Below are 15,345 nucleotides of genomic sequence, written 5' to 3'. Positions count from 1 at the left end.
GTTACCTACACAGGATCTAGAATGTTACCTACACAGGATCTAGAATGTTACCTACACAGTCTAGTGTTATCTACACAGGATCTAGAATATTGCCTACACAGGGTCTAGTACAGTATACTCAGAGTCTAGTACATTACATACACCAATCGTCTTTGTAGTTCTCAGCTTAGTTTTTCAGTCAGAGCTACAAATGAATTCAGGGTCACCAATGTCACAAAAACAAATGTTGGGATACAGTGATTGGAGCTATAAAGAATGTTGTTGTGCCATACAGAAATGTAATGTATGTAACAGTGTAGTTAAGCCATCCCAACCAGATAAATAATGTCTGTAACAGTGTTTTCAGGCCATCCCAACCAGATAGATAATGTCTGTAATACTGTTGTTAGGCCATACCAACCAGATAGATAATGTCTGTAATACTGTTGTTAGGCCATACCAACCAGATAGATAATGTCTGTAACAGTGTTGTTAAGCCATACCAACCAGATAGATAATATCTGTAACAGTGTAGTTAAGCCATACCAACTAGATCAATAATGTCTGTTACAGTGTAGTTAGGCCATACCAACCAGATATATAATGTCTGTAACAGTGTAGTTAAGCCATACCAACTAGATCAATAATGTCTGTAACAGTGTGGTTGGACCATAACAAACAGGTAGATAATGTCTGTAACACTGTAGTTAAGCCATACCAACTAGATCAGTAATGTCTGTAACAGTGTGGTTAGGACATAACAACCCGATAGATAATGTCCACTGTTATGACCTCCTTAGAGAAGCCTTCCCTTGGACAGCATCTTTGTTCGTAATGGTTAAAGCTGTCCTAGGGAGGTCTGAGCTGTGAAGTTGTCTGAGCTTTCCCTTGGGAGAGATTATACGCCTGGATCTGCCTCTTTTAATTAATGAGGAGCTCAGGGCCTGTGTACCAAATGGACTGCTATTCCCTGAGACGGGGCTTTCCAAAACCTGTCCAGATATTCAAGATGTGTAATTTAACCCTTAACCGGCACACCTGGTTCAGTCAGTCACCTGCTCATCAAGGATTTGACCAATTGATCAGATGTATCAGTAGAGGGATACATGTGGAACATGAGGACAGTCTGAGGAGGGGTTGAGGAACCCTGACTAGTGGTCTGTAGGGTCCAGGAATAGGGAGCCATTGGAACTCAGAACCCATTTATTAGAAGAATCAATGACTCATCACTTTTATTTCCTTTTTGTATCAATGTTTTATAACTCTTATAATAACTATTACCAGCAGATATAGAATGTTTGTTTAAGATAAAAAAAACTATTGAGTGACATATTTCCATTTCAGGGAACGCGATCCAGGTGGATCGATAGGTGTGCTCTCTGGAGCAGGATGGATCGGATTTCTTAACACTTCAAAGCTGACCAGCGTGTCAGTCTGTCACCTTTCTGCGCCTCTTTCAATTCTCATGTTTCAGTGAGAGTGAATGGTCAAAGACACCTTGTATGTGATCCAACTGTATAATACAGCAGAGAGATAGAACTGGAAGCTGTCATGAGAGAAAAGCCCAGTTTGAAATTCTTTCTCTGTCTCTATTTTTCTCCTCTCATTTTTGCACTCTGTCTTTCTCAATTTAAATTCACACATGCGTTATTGGTATGGGAACAATTATGTATCATTACCAAAGCAAGAGGAAAATTTGTAAAATGGAATTCAAATAATAATTAGCACAAGACAAATAAACAACGATGATTTCTTAATTAACATTACACACAGACAAGTGAAATAAAGACACCCAGACACAGAACCCGTGTTCTACCAACAGAGCTGCTGAGCTCTCCTTTCTCTTTTTGTCCTCCTTTCTCTCTTCTCTCATTTGCTTTTTCGTTCTTTTTCCTGTCCCCTCTTAAACACTTCCCTACAACAGCATTGGGCTCTTTCTGGTACTTTAGCGTCTTAGTTCCATGGAGAGGGTATCTTCAATTCTGTCCGGCGGGCAGACAAATCGTTATAAATTATAATAATAGTTAGGGCTGAATTGATTTTCTATCTCGACAATCAAAGCTGTGCATTATCCTAATGACTTCACTGCGTCTGTGTTACATAAAGCAGCAGCAGACAACACGATATGGATTGTAGTGTGGTTGTGTCAGCGCTGAGAGAAGCAGACGGAATAGAATGTCATCTTTTGACTCCATAATTGCCTCTGACCAAAAGAGATGCTGTTTCTCCACTGCGCTCCTCCTCTTGTCTATCCAATGTGTGGATTTCTCACACGCGCATGCAGCACACACACACACACACACACACACAGCCACGCAACCACAAACAGACTGTGTGTGAAATGAGCGAGTCGAGTCCGGGGCTGACAGGTCTGGCAGAGCAGAAGCAGAGACAGAGGCTTGGCTGATGTTGACCAGTGGAGTGAGATAAACTGACTGGCTGACTGAATGACTGAATTAGTGACTGACTGATTTTGACCAGTGAAGTGAGATAAACTGACTGACTGGCTGGCTGATGTTGACCAACCAAGTGACTGACTGATTTTCTGACTGTCCAAATGACTGAGTGTTTGATGATGACCAGTCAAGTAAATTGACTGACTGACTGACTGGCTGGCTCATGACCAGTCAAGTGAGATAAACCTATTGGCTGGCTGGCTAACTTTTTGACTGACCGGTTGACGGGCTGACAGTCTAGTTTTCTGGCTGACGAAATAGACAGTCTGGCAGACTAGTTGACTTCCAGGCTGATGGGCTAGCTAACCTCAGGTCCTGGCCAACAGTACCTACAGGAAGCAATCAGGACACAATGCAACTCTCCTCTAACCTGTAGAGAGCTTAATAAAATCTGTCTGCAGCTTACTGTTTCTGATCTCTTCAATGCAGACAGACTAAAGTGGACAAATATTACCTTGATAGTGGGTTTTGACCAGGGTTTAAACATAAAAAAATCATCATTTTGTTAGAGCAATTCTGATTTTGTTGTGGCTAGTTGCCTAATAAAAAAAAATAAAAAATATGGATGTTTTAAACTTACAATATACGTTTAAAACATCCTGTTATTTTTTGTATTTTTTTTTACAGTGTTGGAATAGGGTTACATCTAGGACAAAAGGTTACATCTGGTAATTTTTTGTGTGGCTAAGTGTGTAGACAAATAAAAACAAACCCTAAAATACATCTATAGTGCAACCTTATCTACAGTATAGCCTGGTGCTATACCTTTCAGAATCATAAAAAGGAAACGTTGAAACAGTTAGTACCTGTACTGCATAATATTGTTGTAGTCTTAAGTGCAGTGGGTTATATGAATATCATTGAATATGTGTGTTGTCACATGGGAAAGTAAATCAAGAGGAGGGAGAGGATGTGTAAAGAGATTAGTGCGACAGAGAAGATGGACAGCAAGTGGTAGAGCTGCTGGTTTCATTAATAAATATCTCTGGATGGAGAGAGGAGGCTGATGAGGAGAGGAGGGTAAAGGAGAGAGGAGAGGAGCAGAGGCTGATGAGGAGAGGAGGGTAAAGGAGGGAGGAGAGGAGCAGAGGCTGATGAGGAGAGGAGGGGAAGGGAAAGGAAAGGAAAGGAGGGAGGAGAGGAGCAGAGGCTGATGAGGAGAGGAGGGGAAAGGAAAGGAAAGGAAAGGAAGGAGGAGAGGAGCAGAGGCTGATGAGGAGAGGAGGGGGAGGAGGGAAGACGGGAGAGATGAGGGGATGGAAGAGGATGGCATGAGAGGTAGTTCAGCAAAGGAGGATGGGTAAAGGAGGGGATGGGAGGAGGTTGTGGAGGAGTTTAGGGTAAAGGAGGGGATGAGAGGAGGTTGTGGAGGAGTTTAGGGTAAAGGAGGGCATGAGAGGAGGTTGTGGAGGAGTTTAGGGTAAAGGAGGGGATAAGAGGAGGTTGTGGAGGAGTTTAGGGTAAAGGAGGGCATGAGAGGAGGTTGTGGAGGAGTTTAGGGTAAAGGAGGGCATGAGAGGAGGTTGTGGAGGAGTTTAGGGTAAAGGAGGGCATGAGAGGAGGTTGTGGGGGAGTTTAGGGTAAAGGAGGGCATGAGAGGAGGTTGTGGAGGAGTTTAGGGTAAAGGAGGGCATGAGAGGAGGTTGTGTAGGAGTTTAGGGTAAAGGAGGGGATGAGAGGAGGTTGTGGAGGAGTTTAGGGTAAAGGAGGGCATGAGAGGAGGTTGTGGAGGAGTTTAGGGTAAAGGAGGGCATGAGAGGAGGTTGTGGAGGAGTTTAGGGTAAAGGAGGGGATGAGAGGAATGATGAGAGGAAAGCAATGAGTCCAATGAAGTCTTACAGAAAGGGAGTGAAACAGCGACTGGCAGACAGAAGCTAACAGGAAATGGAGACTCAGATGTAACTAATGTCCACTGAGTTATTCTTGTCTCGGTACTAATGTTGTTTATTAATGTGTATGTTAGACCTGTTGAAACCACCAGTGCAGTTTACATTAATCCCGGACATGTCGTAGTAAAGAGCGTGTAAATGGTCATTGTTCTCATGTGCTCCTGGGGGAATGAAACCCACAACCCTGGAATTGTGAGCACCATACACGACCCACTGAGCTGCACTGGATGTTGAAAGGCTGTTGTCTTCTTGTCCCCAGGCACAGCTTTAATGAAGGATCACACCTGTTAACAACACTTGTGAAGGGGGCACCCACCTGAACGAGCATGGGGTCGCCGTGGAAACCACTTCTCCTGCTGTCCATCATCAGTGGCCTTTCAGGTAGGTGCGATGCCATCAGATATACCCACAATGCAGTGCTAAGTGGACGGGCCAAAGGGTTTCTGGTAGTGGCCGTCCGTCTGGCGGCGATGGTTCAGCGGAACAGCCAGGGGCTGTGTTCTAATCTGCACACTACTTAAAAGTGCACTTCTTTTGACCAGAGACCTATGGGTCATGTCCCACCAAAGTGTACCATACAGGAAAGGTGCTAATGGGATACCAGCGATGACAAGCTCTACATCTTACTGTAACTGAGTTAGGAATGTGCAGTTAAACAAACTGAAGTTAGCGGGAGCTTTGGGAGCTTTTGGGTGGCTGAACTGGTTGGAAGTTTGTCACGGAGGTCATTAATTTGTGCTGGATTTGAGTGGAACGAGGAAGCAGTTCTCACTAAGCAAGCATGTTATGTAAGTTCAGCCATCTAGTGCAGAGTCAACCCGCCTTTTCCCACCTAAATATCCTGAATTCTTCCGAGCGTGGATACGACAAGGACTCTGAAACACTCCACTGGGATGTTGAAACATGCTGATTTCATGCATAAAGCAGTTGCTGCAAACTGGAGCACAGTATATTTGTGTGAACAGCCATCACATCGCAAAGATGTTAGGTGAAGGTCCGGGAGAGGCAGAGCTTACTCAAACAGGCCTCACAGTCATTATCCTGAAGCCAATCCATGGCTGTACATGTTCCTGTGTCACCGGTTGGAATTATCCATGTGACAAAGGATAATGGATGGCCATGACGGGATGCACCTGGTAAGCAGAAATGTGAAGCGGTGGCTTCTAATAGTTGACTTGTCCAGGGTTTTTAGTCACCTCCAGGGGTCTGCTGCCTCTGGTTTTTAATGGTGTCCAGTGTTGTTGATCACCTCCAGGGGTCTGCTACCCCTGGTTTCTAATGGTTGTTTAGTGTTGGTCACCTCCAGGGGTCTGCTGCCTCTGGTTTTTAATGGTGTCCAGTGTTGTTGATCACCTCCAGGGGTCTGCTACCTCTGGTTTCTAATGGTTGTTTAGTGTTGGTCACCTCCAGGGGTCTGCTGCCTCTGGTTTTTAATGGTGTCCAGTGTTGTTGATCACCTCCAGGGGTCTGCTGCCTCTGGTTTTTAATGGTTGTCCAGTGTTGTAGGTCATCTCCAGGGGTCTGTTGCCTCTGGTTTTTAATGGTTGTCCAGTGTTGTAGGTCATCTCCAGGGATCTGCTGCCTCTGGGTTTTAATAGTTGTTTAGTGTTGGTCACCTCCAGGGGTCTGCTGCCTCTGGTTTCTAATGGTTTTCCAGTGTTATTGGTCATCTCCAGGGGTCTGCTGCCTCTGGTTTAATGGTTTATCACCTACAGTTTTGTTTTTTTATTGGAACCTGGAGTGGGAGTGTGTAGCAGCCCACCAGTGGCAATGCCTTCTGCAGTGCTCCATCATTTATGTCTTGTATGTGGCCTGTTTGATAGTGTGCCTGATTCCTGCCATTCAATCACACTCCGCAAAAGGCTTTTACCCATTGACGGGAGTACCAGGCTCTAAAGTCTCATTGCTGCCACTGTCCAAAGTCCTCTTGGCTGTGTTTTAGATCAAGACGATACCTGATGATTCCAGCTGCCAGTCTGATAACCCCCCTCCAGCCCCCCCTCCACCTGGTTGTCCATGTCCTTGTCCATCTGGTCATGCTTCTGACCTGGATTAGGTTTTATACAACCCAAATGCATCTATTAATTATTACAACTTGTACCCTTAAAATGTTCACCCAGCACAGCCAGAAGAGGACTGGTCACTTGTCAGAGCCTGGTTCCTCTCTAGGTTTCTTCGTAAATTTCGACCCCTCTTAGGATTTTTTTTTTCTTTTGACCCATTGATTAAATATTGAAAGCACCGATATCATTTATAATTTTATTCATGTTTTGAAAAAAATATGCATTTATTCATCAATGGGGCCTGTAATTCTGGAGGACTTGTGTAAATAAAGTGCCTTTCCAAAGTATTAAGAACCCTGATCAATCCTGTCATATTACTGAATTATGGTACATTTAGATATTATCGTTTTTTATATTTCCTACATATTTCCTAACATTAAAATAATGTTACCTGACATTCATTTAAGTGTCAACAATCAAACAAATTAGATTATATGTATAATTTCTGATTCTGTATTATGAGAGAATTTGTTAGCAGCACATTACAAATATTCTACTGGAGGGCGGATAGAAGAGAACAGAAGTAGCCAGCCAGCATTTCTTTTCGGGAGCAAAAACAGTACTGTCCGGGAGGGAAGGAAGTAAGGAATCAAACGATAACCTATTGCTCCACTGTCATTTATTTTGTATAATAATGTGTTGTTCCTGCTGTTGAAATTGTGCTCGCTGCTCTCCTGCTGAGTCAGATTGCTACATAATAACCCTGCAAATACCAGTCAGGAGACAGTGTGTCTGGACGTACTGTAGCCAGTCCCTTGTGGCTCAATTGGTAGAATATGAAGCTTGCACTGTCTGCAAAGCCACAACAAAATAGTGAATCAATTGAAGAGAACCTGTCACAATCCTTGTTAGTTACCGGTCAGTGACCTGTACGAACTGTTATATCCGAGTGAATATGTCTGCGAGTGGCCCACACTCATAGAATCCATCCAGAGTGACCTTAAGCAAAACAATTGTTTGCCTATAAGATAATTTAAATATCTCAAAGGAACTTTTTATTGCTAATTGTAATTGTTTTTACAATACTTTGAGTGTTACTATATATTTTCATTTTGTTTTAAAAACACAGACCTTGACCCAATCTCTCTTATCACCTAATTACAAATAATACATTGACATTTTGTTGAGTTAGATCTTTTATTTTAAAACACTGAAACTAAAAACAATATATATTATGAGGTATATTTAGTTTAATGTTGAGAAATATTTGTAAGAATAAATATATATACTGGACATTGCTTGCTTAAGTATGCAACCTTGTGCAACGGGATGGGATGTTTATACATTCTCAGCGGATGTTTATACATTTTTCATAGATTTAAAAGCACTACTATTCACCTTCAAGATGATTCTTTTTTTGACAGTTTACATTAAAAATACAAGTAAGAATACAGAACAAAAACCAAGAAGACAGGCAGAACAAGGTCATCAGAGCTCTAACTCCACGCAAAGGTATATAATAAAAAAAATAAAAATTCAATATATATATATATATATATATATATATATATACAGTACAGGCCAAAAGTTTGGACACACCTTCTCATTCAATGCATTTCCTTTATTTTCATGACTATTTACATTGTAGATTCTCACTGAAGGCATCAAAACTATGAATGAACACATGTGGAATTATCTACTTAACAAAAAAGTGTGAAATAACTGAAAACATGTCTTGTATTTTAATTTCTTCAAAGTAGCCACCCTTTGCTCTGATTACTGCTTTGCACACTCTTGGCATTCTCTTGATGAGCTTCAAGAGGTAGTCACCTGAAATGGTTTTCCAACTGTCTTGAATGAGTTCCCAGAGATGCTTAGCACTTGTTGGCCCTATTGCCTTCACTCTGCGGTCCAGCCCACCCCAAACCATCTTGATTGGGTTCAGGTCCGGTGACTGGAGGCCAGGTCATCTGGTGCAGCACTCCATCACTCTCCTTCTTGGTCAAATAGCCCTTACACAGCCTGGAGGTGTGTTTGGGGACATTGTCCTGTTGAAAAATAAATGATGGTCCAACTAAACGCAAACCGGATGGGATGGCATGTCGCTGCAGGATGCTGTGGTAGCCATGCTGGTTCAGTATGCCTTCAATTTAGACTAAATCCCCAAAAGTGTGACCAGCAATGCACCCCCACACCATCACACCTCCTACTCCATGCTTCACAGTGGGAACCAGGCATGTAGAATACATCCGTTGACTTTTTCTGCGTCGCACAAAGACAAGGCGGTTGGAACCAAAGATCTCAAATTTGGACTCATCAGACCAAAACACAGATTTCCACTGGTCTAATGTCCATTCCTTGTGTTTCTTGTTGCCTCTCCTTAGCAGTGGTTTCCTAGCAGCTACTTGACCATGAAGGCCTGATTCGTGCAGTCTCCTCTTAACAATTGTTCTAGATATGTGTCTGCTGCTAGAACTCTGTGTGGCATTCAGCTGGTCTTTAATCTGAGCTGCTGTTAACCTGCGATTTCTGGGGCTGGTGACTCGGATGAACTTATCCTCAGCAGCAGAGGTGACTCTTGGTCTTCCTTTCCTGGGGTGGTCCTCATGTGAGCCAGTTTCGTTGTAGCGCTTGATGGTTATTGCGAATGTACTTGGGGACACATTCAAAGTTTTCACAATTTTCCCGACTGACTGACCTTCATTTGTTAAAGTAATGATGGCCACTCATTTCTCTTTACTTAGCTGATTGGTTCTTGCCATAAAATGAATTCTAACAGTTGTCCAATAGGGCTGTCGGCTGTGTATCAACCTGACTTCTGCACAACACAACTGATGGTCCCAACCCCATTATTAAGGGAAATAATCCCACTAATTAACCCTGACAAGGCACACCTGTGAAGTGAAAACCATTTCAGGTGACTACCTCATGAAGCTCATTGAGAGAACACCAAGTGTTTGCAGCGCTATCAAAAAAGCAAAGGGTGGCTACTTTGAGGAATCTAAAATATAAGACATGTTTTCAGTTATTTCACACTTTTCTGTTAAGTACATAATTCCATATGTGTTCATTCATAGTTTTGATGCCTTCAGTGAGAATCTACATTGTAAATAGTCATGAAAATAACGAAAACACATTGAATGAGAAGGCGTGTCCAAACTGTTGGCCTGTACTATATAATATAACCATTCCCCAAATGTTCCCTGACAGACCACGTAACTGGAGCCGGCCAAGAAGAGTGACCGACTGACTGACTCTTGTTAAATAGCATAATGGTTAGAGACACGGACTGTCATGCAAGAGACTGGTATTAGAACCTCGACATGGACAAAACAAATGATGCATTAGGATTTGTTTCAGGATAGACAAAAACTTTGCTGACTACAACCTTCAGTAGCTATGTCATAGTAAGCCAAAATAAAGACGTTTACGTATTATTTTATGACTATTTAACACAATGTTTAATGGTGTCTAGCTAAATATTCAAACCAGGCATGATGTTAGCTAGCCATCTACAGTAATCTCTGTACAATGATAAAGAAATAGTGGAATAGTGGAAGCTTCTAGGAGTAATAACAGCCCAGACATAGAGTGGTAGACAACATAAAGTTAGAGTGGGGCAGCCAAGTGCTGAAGGGTGTAAAAAACGCCCATCATATATTACATCGCTCACCAGAGTTTCAAACTGCCTCTACAAGCAACCTCAGCACAAGATCTGTGCATCGGGAGCTTCACGAAATGGGTATCCATGGCTGAGCAGCTGAAACAAGCCTCACATCAACATGCACCTTGCCAAGCGTCGGCTGGAGTGGTGTAAAGCCCATCGTCACTGGACTCTGGAACAGAGGAAACGTGTTCTCTGGAGTTATGGATCATGCTTCACTCTCTGGCAGTCTGATATAAGTATCTGGATGTGGCAGATGCCAGGAGAACGCTACCTACTGGAATGCATATTGCCTACTGTAAAATTTGGTGGAGGAGGGATAATGGTCTGGGGCTGTGTTTCAGAGACAAAGATACAAAGACATTTAGATATTGGGTGCTTCCTCATATTTGTGGCAACATTCTGGGGAAGGACCTTTCCAGTTCCAGCATGACTGTGCGCCTGTGTACAAAGCGGGGTCCGTAAAGACATGGTTCAACAAGGTTGATGTAGAGGACCTTGAGTGGCTTACACTGTGCCCAGACCTCTATCCCATTGAACACCTTTAGGATGAATTGGAACGGTGATTGCCAGCCAGGCCTTCTCGTCCAACATCAGTGCCTGACCTTACAAATGCCCTTTTGGTGAATGGGCACAAATCCCCACAAAGACACACAAAATTAACGCCCATGATTTTGGAATGGGATGTCCTACAAGCTCATGTAGGTGTAGAATATCAGTCGTTCCACATAGGTGTGACGGTCATGTGTCCACATACTTTTGGCCATATAGTGTATTTAGAACCCAAAGGTCTGCAATGTTATATTGTCCACACATGTTTGGGCTGTAGTGACCATAATTCACGTATCTTTTGAATCAGTTGTTTCTTTCATGTATCTTTTGAACATAGTAGTTCTCCACACAACAGTTGTGTTATGGGGTCAATTTGGCCTGAATGTTGAATCGTCCCCAACTCTGCCTGCCACCTTTAAGGTACCCGTTTAGCAGGCAGCATCGAACACAAAACAGACAATTAACCAGGACTTGATTTAGAACTTTGACAGTGAAACTTCTTGTAAACTCAAAAGTGCAACACAATTAATTTTGAAACATAATTATGTGATCAAACTGGTATATTTTCAGTTTTTTATTGTTTTGCAACTACACTTTGAAAAATATTTTATGAGCATTTCTCTTATTTGATTTTCATTTGTGCCTTTCCATTTTATGTTGCTCCAACTTTGCCTTTTGTTCTAAGTACCTCATCTGTTTCAGTTACACTTAAAAATAGGATTTTTCTTCCACCAAAGCAACACATGGGCCGATGAGACCCTAATGTCCAAATGCTTAGCAATCATTATCAGATTTGGTTTAGTACATTCCTCCAAAATGTTCCTCATAGGTTCTTCCACAGATGCTTTCACGTTGAAGTCCATGTCTTCTTTCTTTATATATCTAAGTCTGGGTGTTTTCAAAATCAATTACCTTATCATATGAAACCTCAATGTTGCTTGTCAGAGACAGAAATTCTACCACATGTTGCTCATAAAGAGCCTTATATTTTGGGGGAAGAATGAAAAACAAATTCAAGAAAACACCATGAATACCTTTTCACTTAAAAGTTAGAAGTAATAAAGAACAAACACAGATTTATGAGGTTTTTAATTCAAAACTAATGCAAAACTAAAAACAGAAGAGCCACTTTGACTGAAATAACCACTTGTTACAACCGAGGTATGCAGCAAAGCATTTGTGAAGCCACAACACACACAACCTTGAGGCGGATGGGCTACAAGAGCAGAAGACCCCACCGGGTACCACTCATCTCCACTACAAATAGGAAAAAGAAGCTACAATTTGCACAAGCTCACCAAAATTGGACAGTTGAAGACTGGAAGAATGTTGCCTGGTCTGATGAGTCTCGATTTCTGTTGAGACATTCAGATGGTAGAGTCAGAATTTGGCGTAAACAGAATGAGAACATGGATCCATCATGCCTTGTTACCACTGTGCAGGCTGGTGCTGGTGTAATGGTGTGGGGGATGTTTTCTTGGCACACTTTTGGCCCCTTAGTGCCAATTGGGCATCGTTTAAATGCCACGGCCTACCTGAGCATTGTTTCTGACCATGTCCATCCCTTTATGACCACCATGTTCCCATCCTCTGATGGCTACTTCCAGCAGGATTATGCACCATGTCACAAAGCTTGAATCATTTCAAATTGGTTTCTTGAACATGACAATGAGTTCACTGTACTGAAATGGCCCCCACAGTCACCAGATCTCAACCCAATAGAGCATCTTTGGGATGTGGTGGAACGGGAGCTTCGTGCCCTGGATGCGCATCCCACAAATCTCCATCAACTGCAAGATGCTATCCTATCAATAAGGGCCAACATTTCTAAAGAATGCTTTCAGCACCTTGTTGAATCAATGCCATGTAGAATTAAAGCAGTTCTGAAGGCGAAAGGGGGTCAAACACAGTATTAGTATGGTGTTCCTAATAATCCTTTAGGTGAGTGTAAGTTATTAAGGAAATATTTTAGGCTTTAAAACATACTGAAGATTGAAGTGGGAGAGAACAACAAATAGCTGTCTTAATGTATATTGAATTGTTTTTCTTGTAGTTCATAAGTACATTCTGGGCCAGCACAGGTGAAATACAACATGGCTGATAAGGCAACCAGCACAGGTGACACCAAGTGAGACAAACTACTGCAGTAATGAATATCTAGATATCAAATAATTCCTTTAATTTCCTTCGTTTATCCAATAAAATGATTAATTATATTCATTAACATACAATGTTGCATTCTGTTAAAAAGTATACTGCTATAGTAACAAGCCAAAGAACATCAATCTGGAATTATTGTTTCTTTGTTGTCTGAATCAATATGTACAACGTGTCTGTGCTTTGATCTGAGAACCGATTTGAAACATGCATCCCTTTGCTGGTAGTCTTAGACTGTAACTGCCATTAACTCTGTATCTACTGGTAAAGAGTGTTCATACCATTTATTATAAACAACTAACAAACAATTACATCAACACACATCTACCAGTACAAAGACAAATTCATGCTTTCCTGAACTGTTCACTAAATCATCTGGTTCTTTGAAGGATGCTTTCATTAGCAGCACCAAATACAACATAGTAACCATGTCTTAGAAGGAGTTTTACAGTAGCTTGCTAATTACAGATCTCAATAGTTGGCTTTTTAATCTAGACAAAATAAGCAGTATGTAAATTCAAAATTTGTTTAGCAAGAAGCATGGCACAAATCAACAAAATGACATTATGTATTTACTGCTTTGGTCCTTTTAAACTGTGATTAGTAAACACATTTATTTGATGCACTGCCGATTTTAGCAGGTTTCCCCACTTACAAAGCATCTAGATTTTTTATCATAGGTACTCTTCAACTGTGAGTGACTGAATCTAAAACCAAAATTCAGAATATCACATTGTATGATTTTTAAATAATAAATTAGCATTTTATTGCATGACATAAGTATTTGATACATCAGAAAAGCAGAACTTAATATTTGGCACAGAATCCTTTGTTTGCAATTACAGAGATCATACGTTTCCTGTTGTTATTGATCAGGTTTGCACACACTGCAGCAGGGATTTTGACCCATCTTCAATGCTCTTACTGAGGGAAGGAGGTTGTTGGCCAAGATCTCGCGATACATGGCCCCATCCATCCTCCCCTCAATACAGTGCAGTCGTCCTGTCCCCTTTGCAGAAAAGCATCCCCAAAGAATGATGTTTCCATCCCCATGCTTCACAGTTGGGATGGTGTTCTTGGGGTTGTACTCATCCTTCTTCCTCCAAACACAGCAAGTGGAGTTTTGACCAAAAAGCACTTTTTTTGTCTCATCAGACCACAGGACCTTCTTCCATTCCTCCTCTGGATCATCCAGATGGTCATTGGCAAACTTCAGATGGGCCTGGACATGCGTTGGCTTGAGCAGGGGGACCTTGCGTGCGCTGCAGGATTTTAGTCCATGACGGTGTAGTGTGTTACTAATGGTTTTCCCCCGTCCGTTACCTCACAATGGTTTGATCCACTTCTCCCCAGTCCTCAGCTGTAGCACATCATGCAGGTGCAGTAGTGATGGGAAGTTCGACTCACTTCACTAATCCAGATCTTTTCGAATCGTTCAGTAAAAAGAACAAATCTTTTGACTCATTTGGTTAATTTGTGTGAGTCAGACCCCCCCCCCCCCCATCTTTCACCAAAACTATGTGTATTATTAGAATATTTAAAAAATAATTATAGAATACTAGAATATTTTTTTAAAACACACAAACAACACACAAACACAATTCATTTTCCAGAGTCAAAATCAAGAGGCAAAATCGAGGTTACATTTAGATCAAAATACATAGTTATAAAAGTTATTTTTAAACATAATGATATTTATCCTATCTCTACAACTTTTAAAATGTACTAATACTTCAATTTTAATGAAATAGATGATAATAGACCAAATACCTTTTTTGTCTTCATTCTGTGTACTAAGGCTGAAAATAAATGAGAGACTTGGAGATCAATTATATATAATTGGCTCTGGTGGACAATCCTGCAGTCAGCATGCCAAATGCGCGCTCCCTCAAAACTTGTAACATCTGTGGCATTGTGCTGTGTAATGGAATGGCACATTTTAGAGTGGCCTTTTATTGTGGCCAGCCTAAGGCACACCTGTGCAATAATCGTGCTTTCTAATCAGCATCTTGATATGCCACACCTGTGAGGTGGATGGATTATCTCTGGAAAGAAGTTTTAGACAGATTTGTGAACATTATTTGAGACAAATATGCCTTTTGTGTATAGAGAGAAAGTCTTGGATCTTTGAGTTCAGCTCATGATAAATGGGGGCAAAAACAAAAGTGTTGCGTTCATAGTTTTGTTCAGTATATACTGAACAAAACTATGAATGCAACACAAATGAATGTGCTCCCAAAGAGATTAGAAGAAGACAATCAAAAAAGAAAATCACTGAAGACACATCACTCCTTAGCTCTTTTAGTGACATACAGTACACATTATAGCAGATGTTGTTTTAAGTTCAAAGTTTGTCAAATGCACGGAATAAAACACAGTCATTCTGAACAATGAAATTCTTGTGAAATGGCACACAACATCTACGTATAAGAATAAACAATGTTAAATTAGCAGCAATGTTAAAGTGTAGAATGGGGAACATGAAATATGTGGTTAGAACAAGGGGTGTGAAATATTTGTCTCTGATACTAAACCAAATACTAAACAATGACAAAAAGTTAAAGGGAAGGTTCACTATTTTTTTATCCCGCTGCATTTTTTTAGTATACTGAACAAAACTATGAACGCAACACTTTTGTTTTTGC

General features: G+C 41.2%; 1 protein-coding gene across 1 annotated transcript in view; it reads left to right on the top strand.

Moving 5' to 3' along the window:
• Positions 1–15,345, top strand: part of cntn5 (contactin 5) — a 344,921-nt gene that overhangs the window by 75,029 nt on the left and 254,547 nt on the right. The window contains exon 2 of the mRNA XM_029121761.2: positions 4,584–4,705. Within this exon, the coding sequence (XP_028977594.2) occupies positions 4,651–4,705 (55 nt within the window). The 5' untranslated portion in view covers positions 4,584–4,650. The remainder of the gene's footprint in view (positions 1–4,583; positions 4,706–15,345) is intronic.

This window comes from Esox lucius, chromosome 1 (assembly GCF_011004845.1).
Source record: "Esox lucius isolate fEsoLuc1 chromosome 1, fEsoLuc1.pri, whole genome shotgun sequence".
Taxonomy (NCBI): domain Eukaryota; kingdom Metazoa; phylum Chordata; class Actinopteri; order Esociformes; family Esocidae; genus Esox; species Esox lucius.
Note: the sequence above shows the minus strand (reverse complement) of the source record. Positions and strands in the feature narration are given on the sequence as shown.